An 18,806-nucleotide genomic window follows, 5' to 3' on the forward strand; every position below is an offset into this window, starting at 1 on the left:
CAATAAAATCTGAGATACTCTTCTGCCATCATGACAAATAAAAGGAAACATCAAGGACCGGGTATTCACTGTAGCACAAGGTATGCAGAATCAGGCCTTTCAGATCTGCCACTCTCTGTGGTAAGTGTGTCTGCCTTCTCCCTAAAAGCACAGTGAAAAAACAGAGACCCCGGACTCCCAAAAGCATCCCTGAATTCAGGCCCTAAGAGAGAGCTACTCGAGCCACTGCTGTGAAGACAAAACCTTTCTCTGCGTTTCTCCACAGTTTCCAGACCTCTGGCCCATCGCTCTGTGGTTGCTCTTAAGCAATGGTGAGGTGGAGACCTTAACAGCGGTACGAGGAAGAGAGAGTCACCCTGTGTTCGAGATGAGCAGCAAATACAGGCGAAGAGCAGCAGCGTAGCTTGTGGTCGTACCCCTGTCTTGAAGCCTGTTTTCTGAGATGTACGGGGCTGTCCTACTCTCATTCACCTATGGAAAACCGCCTCTGCAGTCCTCCCAGTTGTTTTGACTGGGAAGCCTGCAAGAAAAGCATGTTTTTTCCTCCCTCCCCCAATTGCCAACAACTCTACAACCCCATCTGGAGCTCAAACGCCAAATCCAGTGGTTCTTTTTCCTCCTTGTTGGGGATTGCCTGCCCCAACAGCCCTGGATGCCCAGCTGTGCTCTAACTAACATCTATTAGAGGGAGAGGTCGAAAAATCTATTATCAGCCATATCAGACGCGGGGGCTAAAAGCAGCTGTTTCTCCAGGCTAAAGAGAATAAATCATAGCCAAAACAGCTTATTGCCACAGCAGCCCATAGGTACCTCTCTGACTGTACCTGGGGAACATAGTTGCTCAGCCTTTCTTCTCAAAGCACAAATACATGTTTAAAAGAAAAAAAAAAAAAAAGAAGGAAAAAATGCATGGTCCAACAACTCTGAGCCTCTTGCAGGCTCCTGGTCTCTCCCCTGGCACTGAAGCTCACAGGGACTAATCTACCCCACCTTCTTACCACGGCTGTGTCTCACCTGGGCACTTATCAGCTGCCAACTCCCATCACGCTTCTCATCTCCTCCCACCGCCCCAAAACAACAAAACCAGTCACTGCACCTTCCCTGCAGTGGCTCCCTGACAGATAGGGGAGAGTCAGGGTGTCCTGCAACACCCCTCAATGGATGAAGCAGCCAGACTGTGGGTTCAGCCAGCGCTACCGTCAAGGAGCAGGTGTAATGGCAGCAGCGTCTGCCAGCGTCCTGGAGGCAGGAGATGGCTTTATCCATGAAGATGTCAACGGCTATGCTCTCCTGCTTCTCCAGGTTCACTTGACTGCCAGAACAATACTCATTTTCACCCCAAAGGCATGAGTATTACTTTTTTCCTCCCTCTAGGAATTATGCTGGAGTCGTCATTTGAGCCAAGTGGAATAAGTTTTTCCAGTTCCACCTATACAGGGATAAACCAGTCCTCAGTGGGACAGCAGAGCTTACCAAGAAGAACATTCACCAGGAAGAGGCACTCTAGGATAAAAGCTAAGCAGGAAGGACAGCACAATTCAAGAAAATCTGTGAGGTCCCAGAACTGAGGCTGTTTGCTATCATCTTGCTTGAGCCCTACAGTGGATGCACCCAACACACAAGCTTTTCATGGGATTCTGCATCCACATGATGCTTCCGTTCACAACATCAAAACCCATCCCATGAAATGACACAGAAAACTTCAACTTGAGCTGGTCTAGTCTGGCAAACGCACAAGGAATTCGGAACAATCATATGGGGATTAATTAAATCTTAGATGAGGGGGTCACTAAAGGGCAAAATAAACTGCCATCTCTCACCTCAGGATGTGTTTTCTGGTCTTTTTATCATTCCTGTATCTCCTGCCTGAGCCCTTCCAAGTTCAAGCCCAGGTGTGCTGGTTCAGACCACGGCTTTATCCCCACCACCAGCTATACAGAGAAACCTAGGGAACAGTACAAACAGGGCAAACAAACGTGAAACCTCCCTCACCCCCCCCCCCCCCAGCCTGCGATCATTTTTGGCCTAGTGGTGTTCCTGAGCCTGGTGTGGTATGCTTATTTAATAGCCATCAATGATCTCCCTTCCAATATCTGTTGAGAGCCCACTCTCCTGTACGTATGATGCCACCAGGGAAGGAGTCCCACTAGTCCCACAGGAACCTCACCAGTTTCAGGCACAGAAGACACCATGCCTCCTTCCCATCATCACAGGTCTGTCTGAAAGGGCTGTACCAGTCCTTGGTCATCCTTTCCTACCAGGAACCACTAACATTTAGCATAGTACCCTTGTGGCCACCAGCTCCCCGGCAGTGACAATGTTTCTCAGGGACAGACTCCTCTGTATTTAACTGCTGGTATGGGTTCAAGCGGCTCTTGCTTGCATGTGACCAACCATCTAGCCAAGCCCTCCCACAGTGCACATCTGTCTTCTCCACTGCTTGGTAGCCCATGCACCTTTCCATCACCTACCAAGACGACTTGTGGCGATTCCAGGCTTGCTTCCAAGATACCAATGGGAAGACCACACAGCTTACAGCCAAGAGCAGGTCCCTGTCAGACTTCGCCAGAATCACCACTGCATTAGATTCCCCACTCAGACCCACATTTTCAGACTGACAGGATCCTTCTTAAAACCATCTAACGCATACAATATTGATTTTCTGTCAATTCAGTTTCCTAATCAAGATGTCACAGGACACAAAACTCAAATGTTTTGCAGAATTTGATTGCATCAGTGTGTCACTTCCTCAAGAATTTTGTGACAATAAAAGACTACTAACTTGACAGAATCTTTTACCCGTAAACTTCTGTTAATTCATATTGCGTGAGCATCCTTTAACGTTTGCATTTCTCCTCCTCCTGCACATTTTGGTCTGCTGTGGACTGTTCCGCTGTTTTCACATAAACTGATGTCACACTGACGGATTTGTACCCTCCCATCCTACCACACTCACTTTTCTTAAACACTGGCATGACATCAGCTTTGTTCCAGGCCTTAGGAATCTCCCCAGTGTTAAAAGCCTTACTGGAAATCAACATTAATGGACCAGAGAAATCCTCAGCCAAGTCTTCTGTTGTTTTGGGTGTTTTTTTTTTAAATACTGCATGCAAGTAATACAATCCTGCTGATTTCAGCTACTGCTGGAAATGGAAGCAGAATGTCACAATCTCCATATACAGCAATACCATCTGCCTTTCTTCAAAGCAAAAATCAGAAAAAAATATTGAGCATTTCTTTGTCTCTTCCACATGTAGAAATACTATCCCATAATGGGTCAAATGATGGTTAACCCTGCGTGTGCACACTCCTAAATACAACTAAAAAATTTAAGACATTTAGTTAATTTTAAACTTAACACAAAACAATTTTTTTCAAAGGAAAATGTGAATGGGGAGGAAAAAACAAGGAAGCAGAAATCCCAGCCAGAAGGCTGCAGCTCGGCATAATAAGTTTCCCTGTGATACACACAGCCCCAATCTAGCTCCAGCTAAGAAGAGCTGAAATACCACCATTGATTTCAGCAGAATTGGAGAGGGCACATTTTGTTCACATTTAGTGTGCGCTTAATAAAAATGATCTGCTGCAAACATTTAGCATGCAACTTAAAAATCCTCCTAATACAGCTGAAGATATAAACCTACAGAAAATAACTTTTATTTCCACACTTAATGCAAGCTTCAGGCCCTCAATAAGATGTCTACAGCAGCAAATTCCACCTTCAACATCTTCTGCTGCTCACTAGAGCAGAGCAGTTGATCCTTCTATGTGAACTGGGGGGCAACCCTTGTTCTTTCTTTACTTGTACTTTTGGTCTTCATAATACAGCTGTAGTGATTGTATTCAAATCTTCATCGGCAAAACCAGAATGGCTTCAGTAAAGAAAAAGCATTCAAAATCTTTTAACATGCCTTTGAATCTGAAGATTGAATGCTAGGCACTATTTTAACGCTCCAACATACATTTGTTTACACTGAACTAAGCAGGATTATTTACATATCTAAAATTATTAGCATGCATGACAGCTAACCGGATCAGGACCAATACAATTAGCGCTTCAGAAAATCAGGAGCATGAGAAACAAGTGCCATTTTCAATCTTCAGTATAACAGCCAGGAGTACAACTACCATGCGTGCATACCTATGTACGCATGTTATTACTCATCTTGAGATACCCGATTTGAGAAAGAAATTGACAAATATTTAACTTGTTGCATCCAGACATCCAACACTACAAAAGTGTGTACCGGGAGCAAAACTTAAAATCAAGACAACTTTAAAATAATAGAGGCAGAAATTGAAAGAGAAAAGAAATTAGGAAAGAAAAACAGATTTCTAGACAGTGATGGAAAACAGCCCAGACACCTGCAGGCGCAAAGAAGCAAACTGAGAGGAGGAGAAAGAAACTCAGTGTGGATTAAATGTAAAGGGATTTAAGTCATTAACAAGAGATCAAAGAGAACATTAGAAGGGAGGGAAGGCTTTACAAGTGTCTGAGATAGGAGACCTTGGAGGAAATACGACTGGGATAAAATCACTATGGCTCACACTAAAAATAATAAAGGGAGTAAGGCGATGTTCGGAATTAGCTAGAGTCTGTGCTTGGTTATAAGCTATATGATGACAGAAACCCAAAAGGTTTCTAAAAAAGACCAAGTGGAAACAACAGGGGGGCTCTTTCACTCTGTCGACCTAATATGTGATGGAAAAACTAGTATCAGGACTAGTAGAGAACCACCATAGACATCCACTGGGCCTGGGCAAGCGAGCAAAAATCACATGTATGTGCATCATTTTTGTACATGATTGCCAGTGTTGCATGCATGCAACAACACTTGCACTCATAAAATCTGCTTCCATGAAAATGCATATTGATCACTAACGAATTTTGTTCGTGCACAGCCAATAGACAGAAATGCACAGAGACTGGAACTACAGTGGCTTACACCAGCCGAGGTTCAGTTGTGCCCATGACTATAGGCATCCAAGTCAGCAAACGGTGGCCTACGCTCTAGGCAACAGAAATAGTATGAATAGAGACAGGAATTGAAAAAAAAAAAGAAATAATAAAATAATTAGGCCTCCAATCTCATTGCAAAGGAAGAGAAGCTCAGGGCTTAATAGACTCTCCCCAAGCTCTTCAAGAAAACACCGGGCATAAGTGAACGATGCTTGTACTTATAAACTCAGCTATTCACAACTCTAAGATTAGCAGGTACTCAAACTCAGGAGAAAGTTTAGCAAAGTTCAGAATAAGAAAATAGAAGAGGAATTAGAAGAAGCACGTGAAAAAGCATTCCTACAAAAGAAATCTTCAAAACTGCAGTTTAGTCCCTCCGTCATTAATTGACAAATCTACTGAAAATGGAAAATGGGCCAACAGGCTGAATTAGGAAGTTAGTTGGTAAACAAAGCAAACGAAAGCAGTCTTCAAGGCACAAGAAAGCACGTGAAAAAAAAAGACAAAGCAAGAAATCACACCAGTGTTCAGTTAAGGAAGTGTGCAGTACTCCTTCACTCCCCACTTATATCTTTTCTAAAAACAAAAAGAAAGCCCCACACATTCAGATAAGTCATAATAACTGTTTCAAGGACACAGAAAGGAACAAGAGGTTAGCTGCAGATACTGTAATAATGTGCCCACGGATAGAAAATTCTTAGTACGTCTTCTGCTCCTGCTCCATTCCTTATCTCAGCGTTCATAATGACAAATGGAAAGCATAAGCCAGCACAGTAACTCTCTAAACATGAATGCACATATGCAAATGCCAACGTGATAGAGAAAGAGCTTCCAAGGCACAAAGAACAATAGGGGCTGCCCACCAGCCCCGCTGGCCTTGGGTGGGAAGAGAAATCCCCAGCACTCGGGTGCTGGGACTGCGTATACAGTGAAGTCCATTCAGCGCACAGCAAACACCGCTCGGCAGGGACCTTGTTCTAACTACTTGCTCTATAACTGGAAACCTCACCTGGTGTGAGAAAAGTTGGACAGAAAAATGCTGCAAACAGAGAAAGCCCTAGAGTGACACATTTTGGAAAAAAAAAAAAAAATCTATTCCCAGTTCTTTAGGGGGAAAAAAGCTCTTCTGAAACATGAAAGAAGGATGGAAATAACCTGCTAAGCTACTTGTGAGCTTTCACCTGCACCCCTCCAACCAAAAGGCGGTCACAGAAGCCCTGGGGCTGGGCAGCCCTTCCCTCCTGAAATAAGCAGGTCTGGGTGGGTGACGGCTGGTCCCCGGGGCACCCTGCCTCCGCAACGCGCTGCAGAAAGCTCTCCCCAGCCCCTGCCCCTGCTGGAGACAGCCCCAGACGAGCCCCGCAGTAATACTTGCACAGAAAAGGAAAAGCAATCTTTTTACACTTTCACTGAAACTTCAGACAGGATCAAAAGCCTGAAAGGAAAACTGCTTCATTTAGAGACTCTGAAAATTGCCGCCAGTTCTGCCTATTTCAGACACACACACATACATACACACACACAGAGCCGCTAAGACAACAAACGACTACTGCTTGAAAGGAGGAGCAGGGAAAGTGCAAGCTTTGCAAGCTGCATTCTCCAGAACTGGAGAATTAACTGGAAACATCTAACCAGGGATGCAGAACCCTGTAACATTATGATTTATTTAACACAGTCAAACAATGGCCAGAGGCAATGAATCACACAGGAGATGACAAAGCTGCAGGAGATTTCCGTCATCTAGTTTAACCTGCACATTGATCAGAGTTTACCCCCATATTAATCACTTGAGATCGTAATCTAACACACTCTTAAACACCTCTCCTGATTATGCTTCACTTACCCCCTTGTCCTTATGCAGGTCACTCCGCTGCTAATTGCACTTCTAGTTAGGAGAAAAAGTGTCTACTGTCTAATTTAATTTTGTCTTTTTTAGTTTCAAGCCGTTGCTCCTTGTTATGCTGTCTCAAGCACTGTAAATAATCCCTCCCCCTCTTCCATATTATTACCTCTCAAATATTTATAGACTGTTATATCCACCCTTAGTCTCCTTTTCTACAAGCCATACATCATTTTTGTCACCCTTCCCTCTATCCTTTCAGATTTATCTATGTCCTTTTATAATGAGATGCTCAAAACTCCTTTGCAGCATTCCCAAGTATGGCAAAACCAAAGCAGCGGAGAGAGGCAGAAACGACCCCCCCTTGTTTCACAAACAATGCCTTTCTAAACAACTCCAAGCAATACGCATGTGATTTTAGTAGGAACTGAAAATTACAAAGCCATGGGCACCACACTGCGAACAGCTTCACTCATCACATAGCCGTATCAGTCAGAAATTAAAAGAGCCTATTGGGGTAGGGGCAAGTTTTATCCTAAACCAAGGAAAGACTGTTCAAAGAGAAACACTCCCTGAATGTTTACTTAGTCCAGCTTGAAAGAGATTCAGCAACTGAGAAGAACACCATACAGGCAGAAGACCATCTCCAGCAACTGCTTCCCAAGACAAAGTCTAACTCGAGCTGTGGAAATAACGTCAATGCAAGACAGGTAAGGCAGTTCACAAACTCTCACAAGAGACACAGGCAAATGTAATTCTTTTTATCTCATTTTAACTGCTGCCAACTGGAGAAAGGTACTAGTTATTCACTGGTGAAGGATTCAAAGCTTATTTCTTTGCCAGCTGTTACAATCCAGTAAAGGCACATCATGTTCAACGACGCTCTTTCCTTTTGAAAAGAGATTTGTTGGCTGTGGGAGAAGCTAGGGAAAAGCACCAGGAAGCAATGGATGGGGCTGCTTGGCTCTTGGTATCGAAGGACAGTTGGCAGGACCAGGAGGCAGCCAGCAACTACAACTGGTGAAGAGCTACTAGCAGGCACAGCAGGAGAAAATCATCGCTGGACAGTAATGAGGAGACAACCACAAAAGGGAAGAGCAGGACGATGGATCAGTAAGCGCTGCAGACCCACCAAGACCTCTGAGGATGTGCAGCCATCATGTTAGCCCTGGCACAGGCAGGCAAAGCGGCTAATGCCTCCTTCCCCTTACTGCTCAGCCCTGCTGAGGCTGCTGCCACTCCCCTTCACCACCTGTCAACCACTGTGATGCTCATTCTCATGTTGAAATCTACCGTAGATTTAGTCATCAAGTGTTTTTAGGTCAAAAGAGTCAGGATTTCTTTCCCAGGCTTGCAAACGCTGATTAGTATCGAGGCTGGCTGAATTTCACATTTCAATACATTGACCTAATTGTAAATACAAAAAAGTAGGCATTTCACAGATTCAGAGAATAGTTTAGTCTGGAAAGGACCTCTGGAGGCCAGCTGGCCCAAACTCCGCTCAAAGCAGTGACAGCCTCCCAGTTGGATCGTATTGCTCAGGCACCATCCAGCTGAGTATTGAGTCTCCCCACTGATGGAGGCTCCAAAACCTCTCTGGGCAACTCTGACGGTGAAATGTCCATGGCAGCTTCCTCATGTTGCCCATCAGTTGACTAAAATGAGACTTTTTTGACAAAATGGAAATTTTGACAGCATATGACATTATACTATAAAGACTTAAAAGGACTTTCTTTCAAAAAGAAAATTTCTCACTTTTTTTTAAAACCAGGCCATGATATCTTCCAATTACAATAACTTTTTTTTTACCTCATTACCTATGCAGCACAATATCTGCAAGTTCACAGCATCAATTTTTGAAATCACAATACAGTGCCATTGAAAAGGTCAAGACAAAACATCAAAAAAAGCAAAGGAAGAGTAAAGAAGGCAAGGTAGGGTTTTCAGAGGCATCTAGGGCACTACAAGTTCAAAGGGATTTCAGTACCATCATTCATTAGGCACGGGATTACTTGCTCATACCACTACAGTCTGTATTTACAAGTAGATAAAAACTCATCTGTTCCTCAAAAAGTTTCAAAGTGAAGACAGCACCTACTGAGAGAAATGTAAAAAGAACACTATTTTGTTTCCGTCACACATAATAAATGTAGCAAAGGGAAATAACAACTGCAAGCTTATTACCCACAATTGTTAATAATTAAATGTTTAATTTGTCAACCAGCGCTACTACCAAGACACTTGAACAATCCCATTTTTGATGGTCATCGCAAAGTCAATGGGAAATCAACCACTGCAGAGCACAGGAGCAGGAGCTGGCATTTAACACCATACAGTAATCCCGTCCACATTGGATATTTCTAAATTGGGCCAACATGAGCACAGAGCAGCAAAAAGAAGGGGTGCTTTCCAGCACCTTCCAGGCACCAAGTGATAGATGTTGCAGCCACCACCCCCTCCCATCCGCCAAATGCCAAGCACGACCCTTAGTCTGTGACGAGGACCAAATAAAATGGAGGAAAGGTGAAACGTGCTGTCTCCTTCCCTTAGTGTGAACAGCTCTCACTCAAAGGTGCTCCACCATCACGCTTCCCCCCCACAAATGATGTCTAAGTATTAAAATGGCAGAGGTACCAAACTGACACAGAACAGGGAAAAACACAGGTTTTAAAAAATGAATATGTCTGAAAAGCACATTTTAAATGCCTCACTGTCTCAGGCCTTTTTCCTGAGTTTTGCACACTAGTTAACAAGAGGTACTTACCCTACAGAAGGAAGGACAATTACTTTAGATGCTCTGGGATCACGACTTTTTGCTGCTCTGTACAATTAAATGGTCCTCGCTCTCAGCAACCTGCAACTTTTTAAGGGAAAATGCGCAGAAACTACAAAATCTGTTTGCAAGAGGTTCTCCTAATGCCCTGCGACCACGGTCTGCTCCCTTCCAACTACCCTGCGAATTCCCAGTTTGCTTTTGAGTGGGGAAGATACACTCCATCCAAAGTAAACACGGTTCCCAAGCTCAAGATGGTAAATGCACAAACCCCTACGCTATGACCATGATAATTCATTTTTCCCCTTTTCAAAAACAGCATGTCATGAAGGGATCTGAAAAATTGTCTCTGGTCTCTCCAGGTGTCACAATATTTCTGATCTGCCGATAAAATGGATACAGCGAGGAAAGACTCTCTCTCTGGCACTATGTCTGATTTGTGTGACTCCTTCGCACATCACTCCTCTGCTGGCAAACAAAGCTCTGCGTGATGGGAGTCCAAAAGCAGAACTGCTCTTGTGAAGACGAAAACTTACAGGAGGAACAGAATTACCACTGTCAAAGCCATCTCTTGCCCAGGCAAACACGTGTCGTACAGGGCACACTGTGCCACCAGGAGCCACTGGCTCCCCTGGAGCTTGCAGGGACCTGCTGACTTCCCCGGCCACAAAGGGTTTCACTCTCTCTGCCATAATGATTACTGTAAATTCTTGCAAAATCAGCACCCTCAGCCTACCAAACTGAGACACCGTGACACTTGGTCTGACAGGGTCTAATTTTGCTTGCAGTTGAGGGTACCAGCAAAATGATAAAACAGCAACGCAAGAATCCTTTGAGTACCTGCTCCTGAAACAACCTGACCCTTAAAACAAGAACTTCATGTCGCATCACACCTCCCAGCTTCTTATTCAACAAAAGACCTTCATAGGCTAAAAAGAGAAAGCATCAGAATATTTAAGCAGTATTCCTCACTGAAAAATCAGACTTTGCAGGGGGCAGCCTGTATTCTGACATCTGATGAATCCGCCCTACAGGTCTGTCCGAACATGGAGCACCTTCTGCAGCTTCAGAGAGCGCACACAGCCACCAGTGGCATTAAAGCCATACCCACGACCACGTACACTGCTTTCAACAGATGAGCCTACCAAAATTAGTTGGGACAGAACTTTATGCACTGCAGTTGCTTTTGAGCTAAGCATGAATTTCTGTTGCTACTTAGCTGCCGAAAAAACAAAATTACGAACCCCAATTTTCTATTCATTCCCCGATTCTTCCGTTTCTGGCAAACAAAGCTGACCCTGTCTTGATTCTTGGCTGGAATCACATCTTCTCTCTGGAGATGAAGCTGTGTATTTTAAATGTTGTCATCCACACACAGTTATTTAGTAAAATGCTTGAGAAACAATGTATTTGAATTGCTCACAAAGAAAAATCCACTGTAAGAAAGATGACTGCAAACCATTTACAATTGCTTTGACCAAAAATTTTCAAACAATTCAAAGTACTTTAAAATTAGGCATTTTCATGTTTTCAAGTCTTTATGCAAGCATGTGAATTGCCTTAAGCTTGTTTAATGAATGTTTTTCATTAAAAGACCGTAATTTAATTCAATTAATAAGAAATTATTAAAGTGGGACTAATAAATTAAATGCCTCCACTGACATTTAAAAAACATTAAGATCAAAGCCTATGCAAATTTTGTTGACAGTAAGACAATTTCATTTTTGGCCTTTCTGTATAAGCAAGGGTTTTCTTGTTCTCCTGAGTTACACACAATCTCTATACATTACTGAATATATTACTTTAATCTTTAGCCAGCTTTTTCCATGCCTATAGGCAGAGCATGCAGTAATCCAAATACGAAAGGAGCAATTGCGTCGATTCAAGGGTGACACTTACATGACTGCAATAATGAAAACAAAAAAGCTAATAAAAAGCTATTTATTGTTTTATCAACCAGTTCTTCTAAATGCTTCCCAAAGAAATTCCTCCACATCTGCCTGAAACTGCCCGTCTGCAACGGATGCAACAAATCCACCTGACAAGGCTTTAAATGGCCTGCAAACAGAGTGATGACATTTGGCAGACACACATACGTGCTGTCCTTTTATTAGTTTATGCAAGGTGCTGCCCACTTCAGAAGCACCTTTTTAACCAGGAAGTATATTCACCTGTATTATTGCCATCACCACAGATGATTCAAAATGAATGAAATTTCCTTTTTCTTTCCTGTGTTTGTTTGCTTTTTTCTTATTTTCTTTCACTACAGCAGAAGTCAATTACACAGAATCACAGAATGGTCAGGGTTGGAAGGGACCTCTGGAGATCAGCTAGTCCAACCCTCCCACCAGAGCAGGGTCACCTACAGCAGGTTGCACAGGACGGTGTCCAGGCGGGTTTTGAATGTCTCCAGAGTGGGAGACTCCACAACCTCTCTGGGCAGCCTGTTCCAGTGCTCTGCCACCCTCAAAGGAAAGAAGTTCCTCCTCACGTTTATATGGAACATCAGTTTTGTTTTTATACACATTCAATTGCTGTATCTGTCAGGTTTAAGCTCTGCTTAGGAAAAACCATTTCGACTAGCGTCTTCACTTCAGTGCCTTTAAGTCCCGGCTGTGCTTAGCGCTGGTTTTACTGAATCCGCAGACACATATTGTTTGGGATTTGGTTGTTTTGTTTTGTTTTGTTTTGTTTTGTTTTGTTTTGTTCTATGAGGGTTAAATGCAATACAGTAAGGTGTAGTATAGTGGAAGGACTGTGTCAGCCTTTCGTAGCTCATCACACCTGGCCACACAGAGGAGACACATCGAGTCACATCAAGTCACGTAAGGTGGGCAGCTCTCTGCTGCGGGGGTCAATGACACTACCTACATACTTGGCTCCTACACAATGCTGAAAACTCTCCAGTTTTGAAGAAGATACGCAGCCAGACAACATGCTGTTGCCAGGACTGAGGCAGGAGCACATATTTTGGGAGAAAGGAGAAAAGCTCCTCATACATCTCTACTTGCAGGTATACACCCTACTGAATTCAATTACAGCGCCAGTCTACACCAAATGAATTTTGATTTTCAAGTAAAAATAATAATTAAAATATGAAAAAAACCTGATGCTAGGCTCTTCCCTTTTGCTAACCGTCCCAACAGAGCAACACAGTTCCTGGAGCAGGGACCCTCCAGCAGGGCAGGTGTAAGCAACGTCAGCCCTTGCCCCAGGCAGCTCGCACCCCCCTCCCACCACTTTACCTGATGGTGTGCTAGCTGCCGTTGTGGCTGTACTTGAGTGCGTGGGGCTGCTGTTTTCCAACAAGAGACAAGAGCTGCCACCACTGTTCTTCTTCACGAATGTCTCAGGGGCGCTGGGCAGGGGCACCGGGTGGCTGATTCCCAGTTCCTCTTCCTGAGCTTGCTGCCTTCTCAGCGCAACCTGTGAACAAGACGACAGACGTCGGGCACGCTCTCTAGCGTGAGCACAATTTTTAATGGCAACAGTGCAAAACTCAAATGCAAGGCTATTTTTTTTTCCTCTTGGTAGGTACTCTCTATGGTGTTGACATCTTGATCCAGCCAGCGGGCAGAGGACGATATAAAGGAGGTGACAAAGCTATTTAAAACCAATCCCTTTTCTGTCCAAACATATAGGAACAAACCTATGAAATGCTGGTGCCACATACACCTCCCTCCAGCACGGCCACATGAAGACGTTAAGGCAGACTGTATTCACCCAACACAGTTACCGCTAGGCAAAGCATACCATGAAAAGCATCGAGTCACTAACCTCCTTGCTGCTGATGCACAGCTGCTGGGGATAAGAAATTCAACTGCTTGCAAGTCTCTGCTGCACCTCCTCACCAAAATAAAGCAGCTCTTTATGAGGGCTCATACCCGCAATCTGCTCTGTCCAAGCCTGCCAGGCGCCCCTGATGGCTCTTTGCTGGAAATCTATCCCTGGCAAAACCCACAGGCACTAATGCAGTCTGCACACAGGTGCAAACAAACCCCATCCCCTGCTTATTGAAGATGCAAAGGGCCCCTTCTGCTTCACCTGAACTGGCAGATCAATTTTGCACAGCCGTCCTCCCATGCCAAATATGACATGTTGCCCAGGCAGTAAACATGCAGACTGGGGCCTTACAGCTACTTACCTTGCAACTTGCCAAGCGACTGATTTACATCTGTATTTGCACCCTGGAAGTCTGTCCTAGATTACAGAGTCTGTCCTAGATTACAGACTGCGACCATGGGCTTTTCCTTGCTGGAAATTCTCCTGGTTAACTTGGGCAGGATTTCCCTCCATTTCCATGCTCAACAGCAACATTTTTCTAATACCAACACGTTAATACTGTTAGAGAAAATAATAATAGCTCTTGCAATAGAGACATCCCAAACAGGGGGTTGTAGACTTGCAAACACCACAGGCAACTTTGACTTCACAAGCCAATAACCTTGACCTGCAAAATTCCACCAGCGCCAAGGGGCTCACTGCAGAAATATATCAAAAGGGGTAAAGACAGACTTTCAATGTGTAACTCCCACGCAGATAAGGCTCAGTCAGGGAGGCTTTCAAAGCCACTTTCAAACACCAGGCAGGGAAGAGAAACCCCCCCCAGGAGGGCCACCACCAGGACCTGCTAACAGGAGGCATTCACCGCCTGACAGAAGCTGCCGGGCAGCAGAAGCACAGTCTGTGCAGAAGGCACAGGCAACACCCCACTTCACACTACCATCACCGAGGCAGGCAGCAAAAGGATTCACATTTATTATTCCGTGGTTCACACCAGGCAGAGAAAGTACCGCATAACTTGGGCATAATAGCAACGTCTGGAGTGCCGTGGCACCAACAAGGAGGAATTAGTTAAATGAACGAAAGCTCCTATGAGGTTCAGAGGACTAAGTTTAGTGTACCTGCATTGAATAAATAAAAAAATAAATAAATAAATAAATAAATACGAAAAGTGGGGAAGGATTTAATCCGGTGCTGCTATGGTGTTCAAAGTCTGTCAGCGGGACACTGATTTCATGCAGGACCTCGAAGCTCTAAGTGCACGTTAGTTGCAAACTGGGTTGGTGGTTCCAGTATCGCTGCCTCTACTTGCACCGGTACCCGAACGTCTTCCAATTAATTTGCCTGTCAGAGACTGTTTGCAGGAACGAGAAGGTGGAACCCACTCACACAGCTCAAGCTGCTCGTACCCACCCCGCTCCCAGGACTCCTCTTAACAAGGTTTTAGAGATAAGTATCACAATGGCTAACGCGGAGGTAATTTACATGCCAACGAGCTGTAACTTCAGCGGGACTTTCTAACGGAAAAATTTTATTCCTACACAGAACCAGTTGCAGTTTGGTTTCTTAGCGAATGCCACGGAGTCCTCGTTTAGATTTAAGATGACCCTGCTACTTACAGAGCCGCTCTATAAAAAATCAGGAACAACGCCGTTTAAAAAAAAAAAAAAAAGAAAGTATTTTTAGAAATGCACTCAACTAAAGCCACCACTGAGCATCAGCAAAAGCAGACAGACCGAATCTGAAACCACCAGTGGAAAATATTCTCACTAACCAACTAGCCGGCTAGATTATCCATCGCCTCGTCAAAAACAACCGGGAAAATAAAAAAAAAAAAAAAAAAAAAAAAGGCGGCACTCCGCCGTTGAATAGCAGTCTTCACCTCCGGAAGGCTGTAAACCCGACCCGCGCACTGCGGGACGGGCCGCAGGTTGGGGCTTCGCCGGTGCCCCGGCGGCGGTGCCCCCCGACGGGCTCTCAGCCCCGCGGCCAGCGCTTCTCGCCGCCGCCCGCCGCTAGCCCACCGGCACGCTACACTCCTCCGGGGCACCTCCTATTCCGATACAAAAATAATAATAATAATAATAATAATAATAAATTATATATAACATAGCGCAAAGCCTGAATTACTTAGGAAGGCGGCGGTGTAGCTCCATGCCCGGGGCGAGGCTCCCCCGCGGCCGCACTGCCCCCGCGACCACCGGGCTCCTGCGGGCACCCGACCCCTCCGGGTCCCCACCGCCGGGGCCGACGGCCTACACCCGGCCCCGGGCAAAACCCCGTCGAGGCGGCGGCGGCGGCGGTCGGGGGTCGGCCGCCCCGCCGGGGCTCACCTGCGCTGCCATCACCCGCTGCCGCTCGGCGATCAGGCTGCACTTCTTGCACTGGCAGTCCCGCCACATGCAGAACCGCTTGTGCCCCTTCAGCGGCGAGGAGTAGCCGTGGTTGCGGCAGCGGGCACACTTGGGCAGACGCGGCGGCTTCTTCCCCACCGCGCCGCCGCCGGCGGCGACCCCGTCCGCCGGGGCGGCCGCCATAAGGGCCGCCGCCTTCCCGAAGCCGCCCGCCTTGTCCCCCGGCCCCGCGGCGTCCGGGGGCTTGCTGAAGGCCGGGGTGTCACTGGGCATCGCGGCGGGATGGGGGGCTCCCGGGCGAGGCGTCGGCGCGGCTCTGCCCTGCCCCGTCCCGTCCCGTCCCGTCCCACCACCCCGCGCGTTTTGGCGGGCGGTGTCGCCCCTCCCGCCGCGGCCTCTCCACCCCCCCCCCCCACCCCCCCACCCCCCGGGCCGGTCCGTGGGGCCGCGAAACCGTCGCTCCCCCGCGGGGTTGGCGTCGGGGGTGGGGGAGCGGCCACCCCTCTCTCCCCGCTCCTCCCTCCCTCCCGCCCAGCCCGGCCGTCGGCGGGGCGGTGGGTGCTGGCCCAGGGCGGGCCCGGGCCCCCGGCTGGGTGCTGGCGGTGCCCGCCGGGCCGCGCTGCCCGCAGGCCCCGCTCCACAACGCGCCCCTCGTCCCGCTCGGCGGCCGCGGTGGTTCCGCGGCCGCCCCGCAGCCCCGCGGCCGCCCGGCGGCCGCTCTGCCCTCCCTCCCTGCCGGGGGCAGGGGCCGGCCCCGGGCGGCGGCCGTGGCGGTGAGGGCGGCCCTGGTGTGAGGGAACGAGGCGGGAGGCAGCGAGGCCGTCGTTAAGCCCCGCGTTGCCCTGGGTTGGGTGGGCCGGGTGTGGTTTGGCGGCCGACATGGCATGTGCCAGGGAGAGGTGTGACCCCCAAACAGGACACCCGCGTTGCTGCAGGTCGGCCGCCCTCCTCGGTGCGGCTGCTGGCACCCGGCCGGACTGTGCCTCCTGCCGCACGGTCGCCTTATGCTTCACACCCCTAAATGGGTATGAGCACACTTCGGTCAGTACCTGCGTGGGCAGGTGATCCCAAAAAATGCAGGCGGTGACACTGCAGTGACAAGCCGGTGACCAGCAGGCCTGGGTGGCTGAAGCAGGTATGCTCCTCTGCGGAGGAAGGCAGGGCAAGATGCTTTTTCTTTTCTTTTTTACATAGGCTTCCCTTCCAACGTGGCACTATGTGATTTATAGACCCGTGCAGCTCTACAGATATTATTTACAGTATTAATATTTCCTCTGTTACACCTTTAAATCTTTCCAGGCTCAACTTTAGATGACGCTATCTTCATGCTGAAATGAAACTATTAAATTACATCTCAATCTAAGATGAATGACAACTGTCAAATGAGTGACTCAACAGAGATGAAGCAGAAAGCGCCTGAGATTATGTGAGGCTGATTTATAAAGATTGCATAAAGATTTCTATAACCCCAGCTTCATGACTCAGCATATCAGAAGGTAATAAGTTACAGTAGGTAGAAATTTATTTCTGCTAGAAGAAGCCAAGGAAAGCTTCTCCCTCTTTGAGATCAGCTATCTCCCAGCTAATTCTGCTCAGACTGAGCCTCCCTGCCGGAAACAATCAGTGCCTATCCCAGTCTGAAGAAAGCTCCAGATGCTTGCTGCTTGATGCTTTCCATTAGCATTCACTAAATTACATTTGAAGAACTTTTTCCTCCAGGATACAGCATAGGAGACATTTATGGCTCTTTCTGTCCTCCAGAGAGACCACGTTAGAACACTCCTGTTAAGCCCCCACCTGGAGCAGTCAGATGGTCCTCAAGTGAGGCAACCAGCACAAGCTTGGTGCTGTGATGTGACAAGCATTCGACTCGCAGAAACTGGAATTTTTCTCTTGCGTCGCCTTGCTGGGATTGGCATTTCTGACGTCAATAACTGCACATTTTCCTGCAAAAGAGGAGAAGGTGAATACAGTGTTAAGCGGAACAAAAATATGATTTGCCTATACACCTAGCGGTGTCTATCACTAATACTTAAGGTCGTGAACAATTCAGCCAGGCATGCTTAGCCTCCTGTGTTGGAGTATGAAATTCCTCCCTGAACAAAATCAGTTGAGATCTTCTCAAGTCATAGGGGCATTGACCAGACTCCAAAGCTGCTGTCTAGAAGTGAGTATTAAAAGTGCAACTCCAGTTTGTGAAGTTCTGTGCATGGTTGAGCAGCCTGCAGGCATGTTTTCCAGTGGTCAAATGCAAAATTCTCTTGAAATCAATTGAAAATGCAAATTAAAAAGGCAATTTTAATCTAATCAAGGCTAAATCAAAAGAACAAGAAAGGCAAAATAGAGTAAACCCCAATGAACTGAGGTATGAAAAGGTAGAAGAAAAAGCTCATCAGTAATGACAGGAGAAGGAAGAGAAAAACTGGAAGGAGGGAAAAAAGAGAAAAGAGGAGCACAGCAGGCTAAGACAGACAAAGGAGAAATAATTGCAGTCACCAGCTGCTTATGTATGACTTTTTGCTAGAAACTAAGTGGGACCGCCAAGCTCAGAGATGAATCACAAGTTGCAAAAAATGCAACAGTTCCAAGAAGAACATTAATTCAGCTGTCTTTCACGTAACTATTATTTTCTACTACTTCTTTTCAGGCTAACCACACAGGGTCTGTATTATCCATAATGTTACAGAACCAACTGGTGAGGAACAAAATATTAATGTTGTTAGTACCTGTCTAGTATTTTGAGTTCTGGGTGAATACCCGAAATACCTAGACGCATAGTGAATACATGTACATGGTCAATCCTTTAATGATGAACTGCTTTGGTTTTGCTAACTTAAGTCGCACTTTGCAGTATGTCTTTAACATGTAATGTTTGTCTGAAATTTTTTTAATGGATGTCTGCTGAGGATGACAACACATTACTGGATTTGACATCCATTGAAGTCTTGAAGGAATAAGAGATGGTTATAAACTGCCAGAAGTTCTAACACGAATCAGAGCAATCTCACTGCAAGTCTTGAGGAAATGGTAGTCGTTCATTTAATGTAAGTCTGGGTGTCTCTGATTTGAATCCAGTGATGATGTCAGTGACTAAAC

The 18,806-nt window shown here is 46.3% G+C and overlaps 1 protein-coding gene across 1 annotated transcript in view; it reads right to left on the bottom strand.

Annotated features, from left to right (window-relative positions):
* The window catches only part of DMRT1 (doublesex and mab-3 related transcription factor 1), a gene marked incomplete at both ends in the record, with an annotated part of 59,932 nt that extends 43,949 nt beyond the window's left edge, over nucleotides 1-15,983 (bottom strand). Inside the window, 2 exons of the mRNA XM_082497445.1 lie at nucleotides 12,819-12,999; nucleotides 15,690-15,983. Of these exons, the coding sequence (XP_082353571.1) occupies nucleotides 12,819-12,999; nucleotides 15,690-15,983 (475 nt within the window). The remainder of the gene's footprint in view (nucleotides 1-12,818; nucleotides 13,000-15,689) is intronic.
* Between the last annotated feature and the right edge of the window lie 2,823 nt (nucleotides 15,984-18,806).

This window comes from Vanellus vanellus, assembly GCF_965231255.1.
Source record: "Vanellus vanellus genome assembly, chromosome: Z".
Taxonomy (NCBI): domain Eukaryota; kingdom Metazoa; phylum Chordata; class Aves; order Charadriiformes; family Charadriidae; genus Vanellus; species Vanellus vanellus.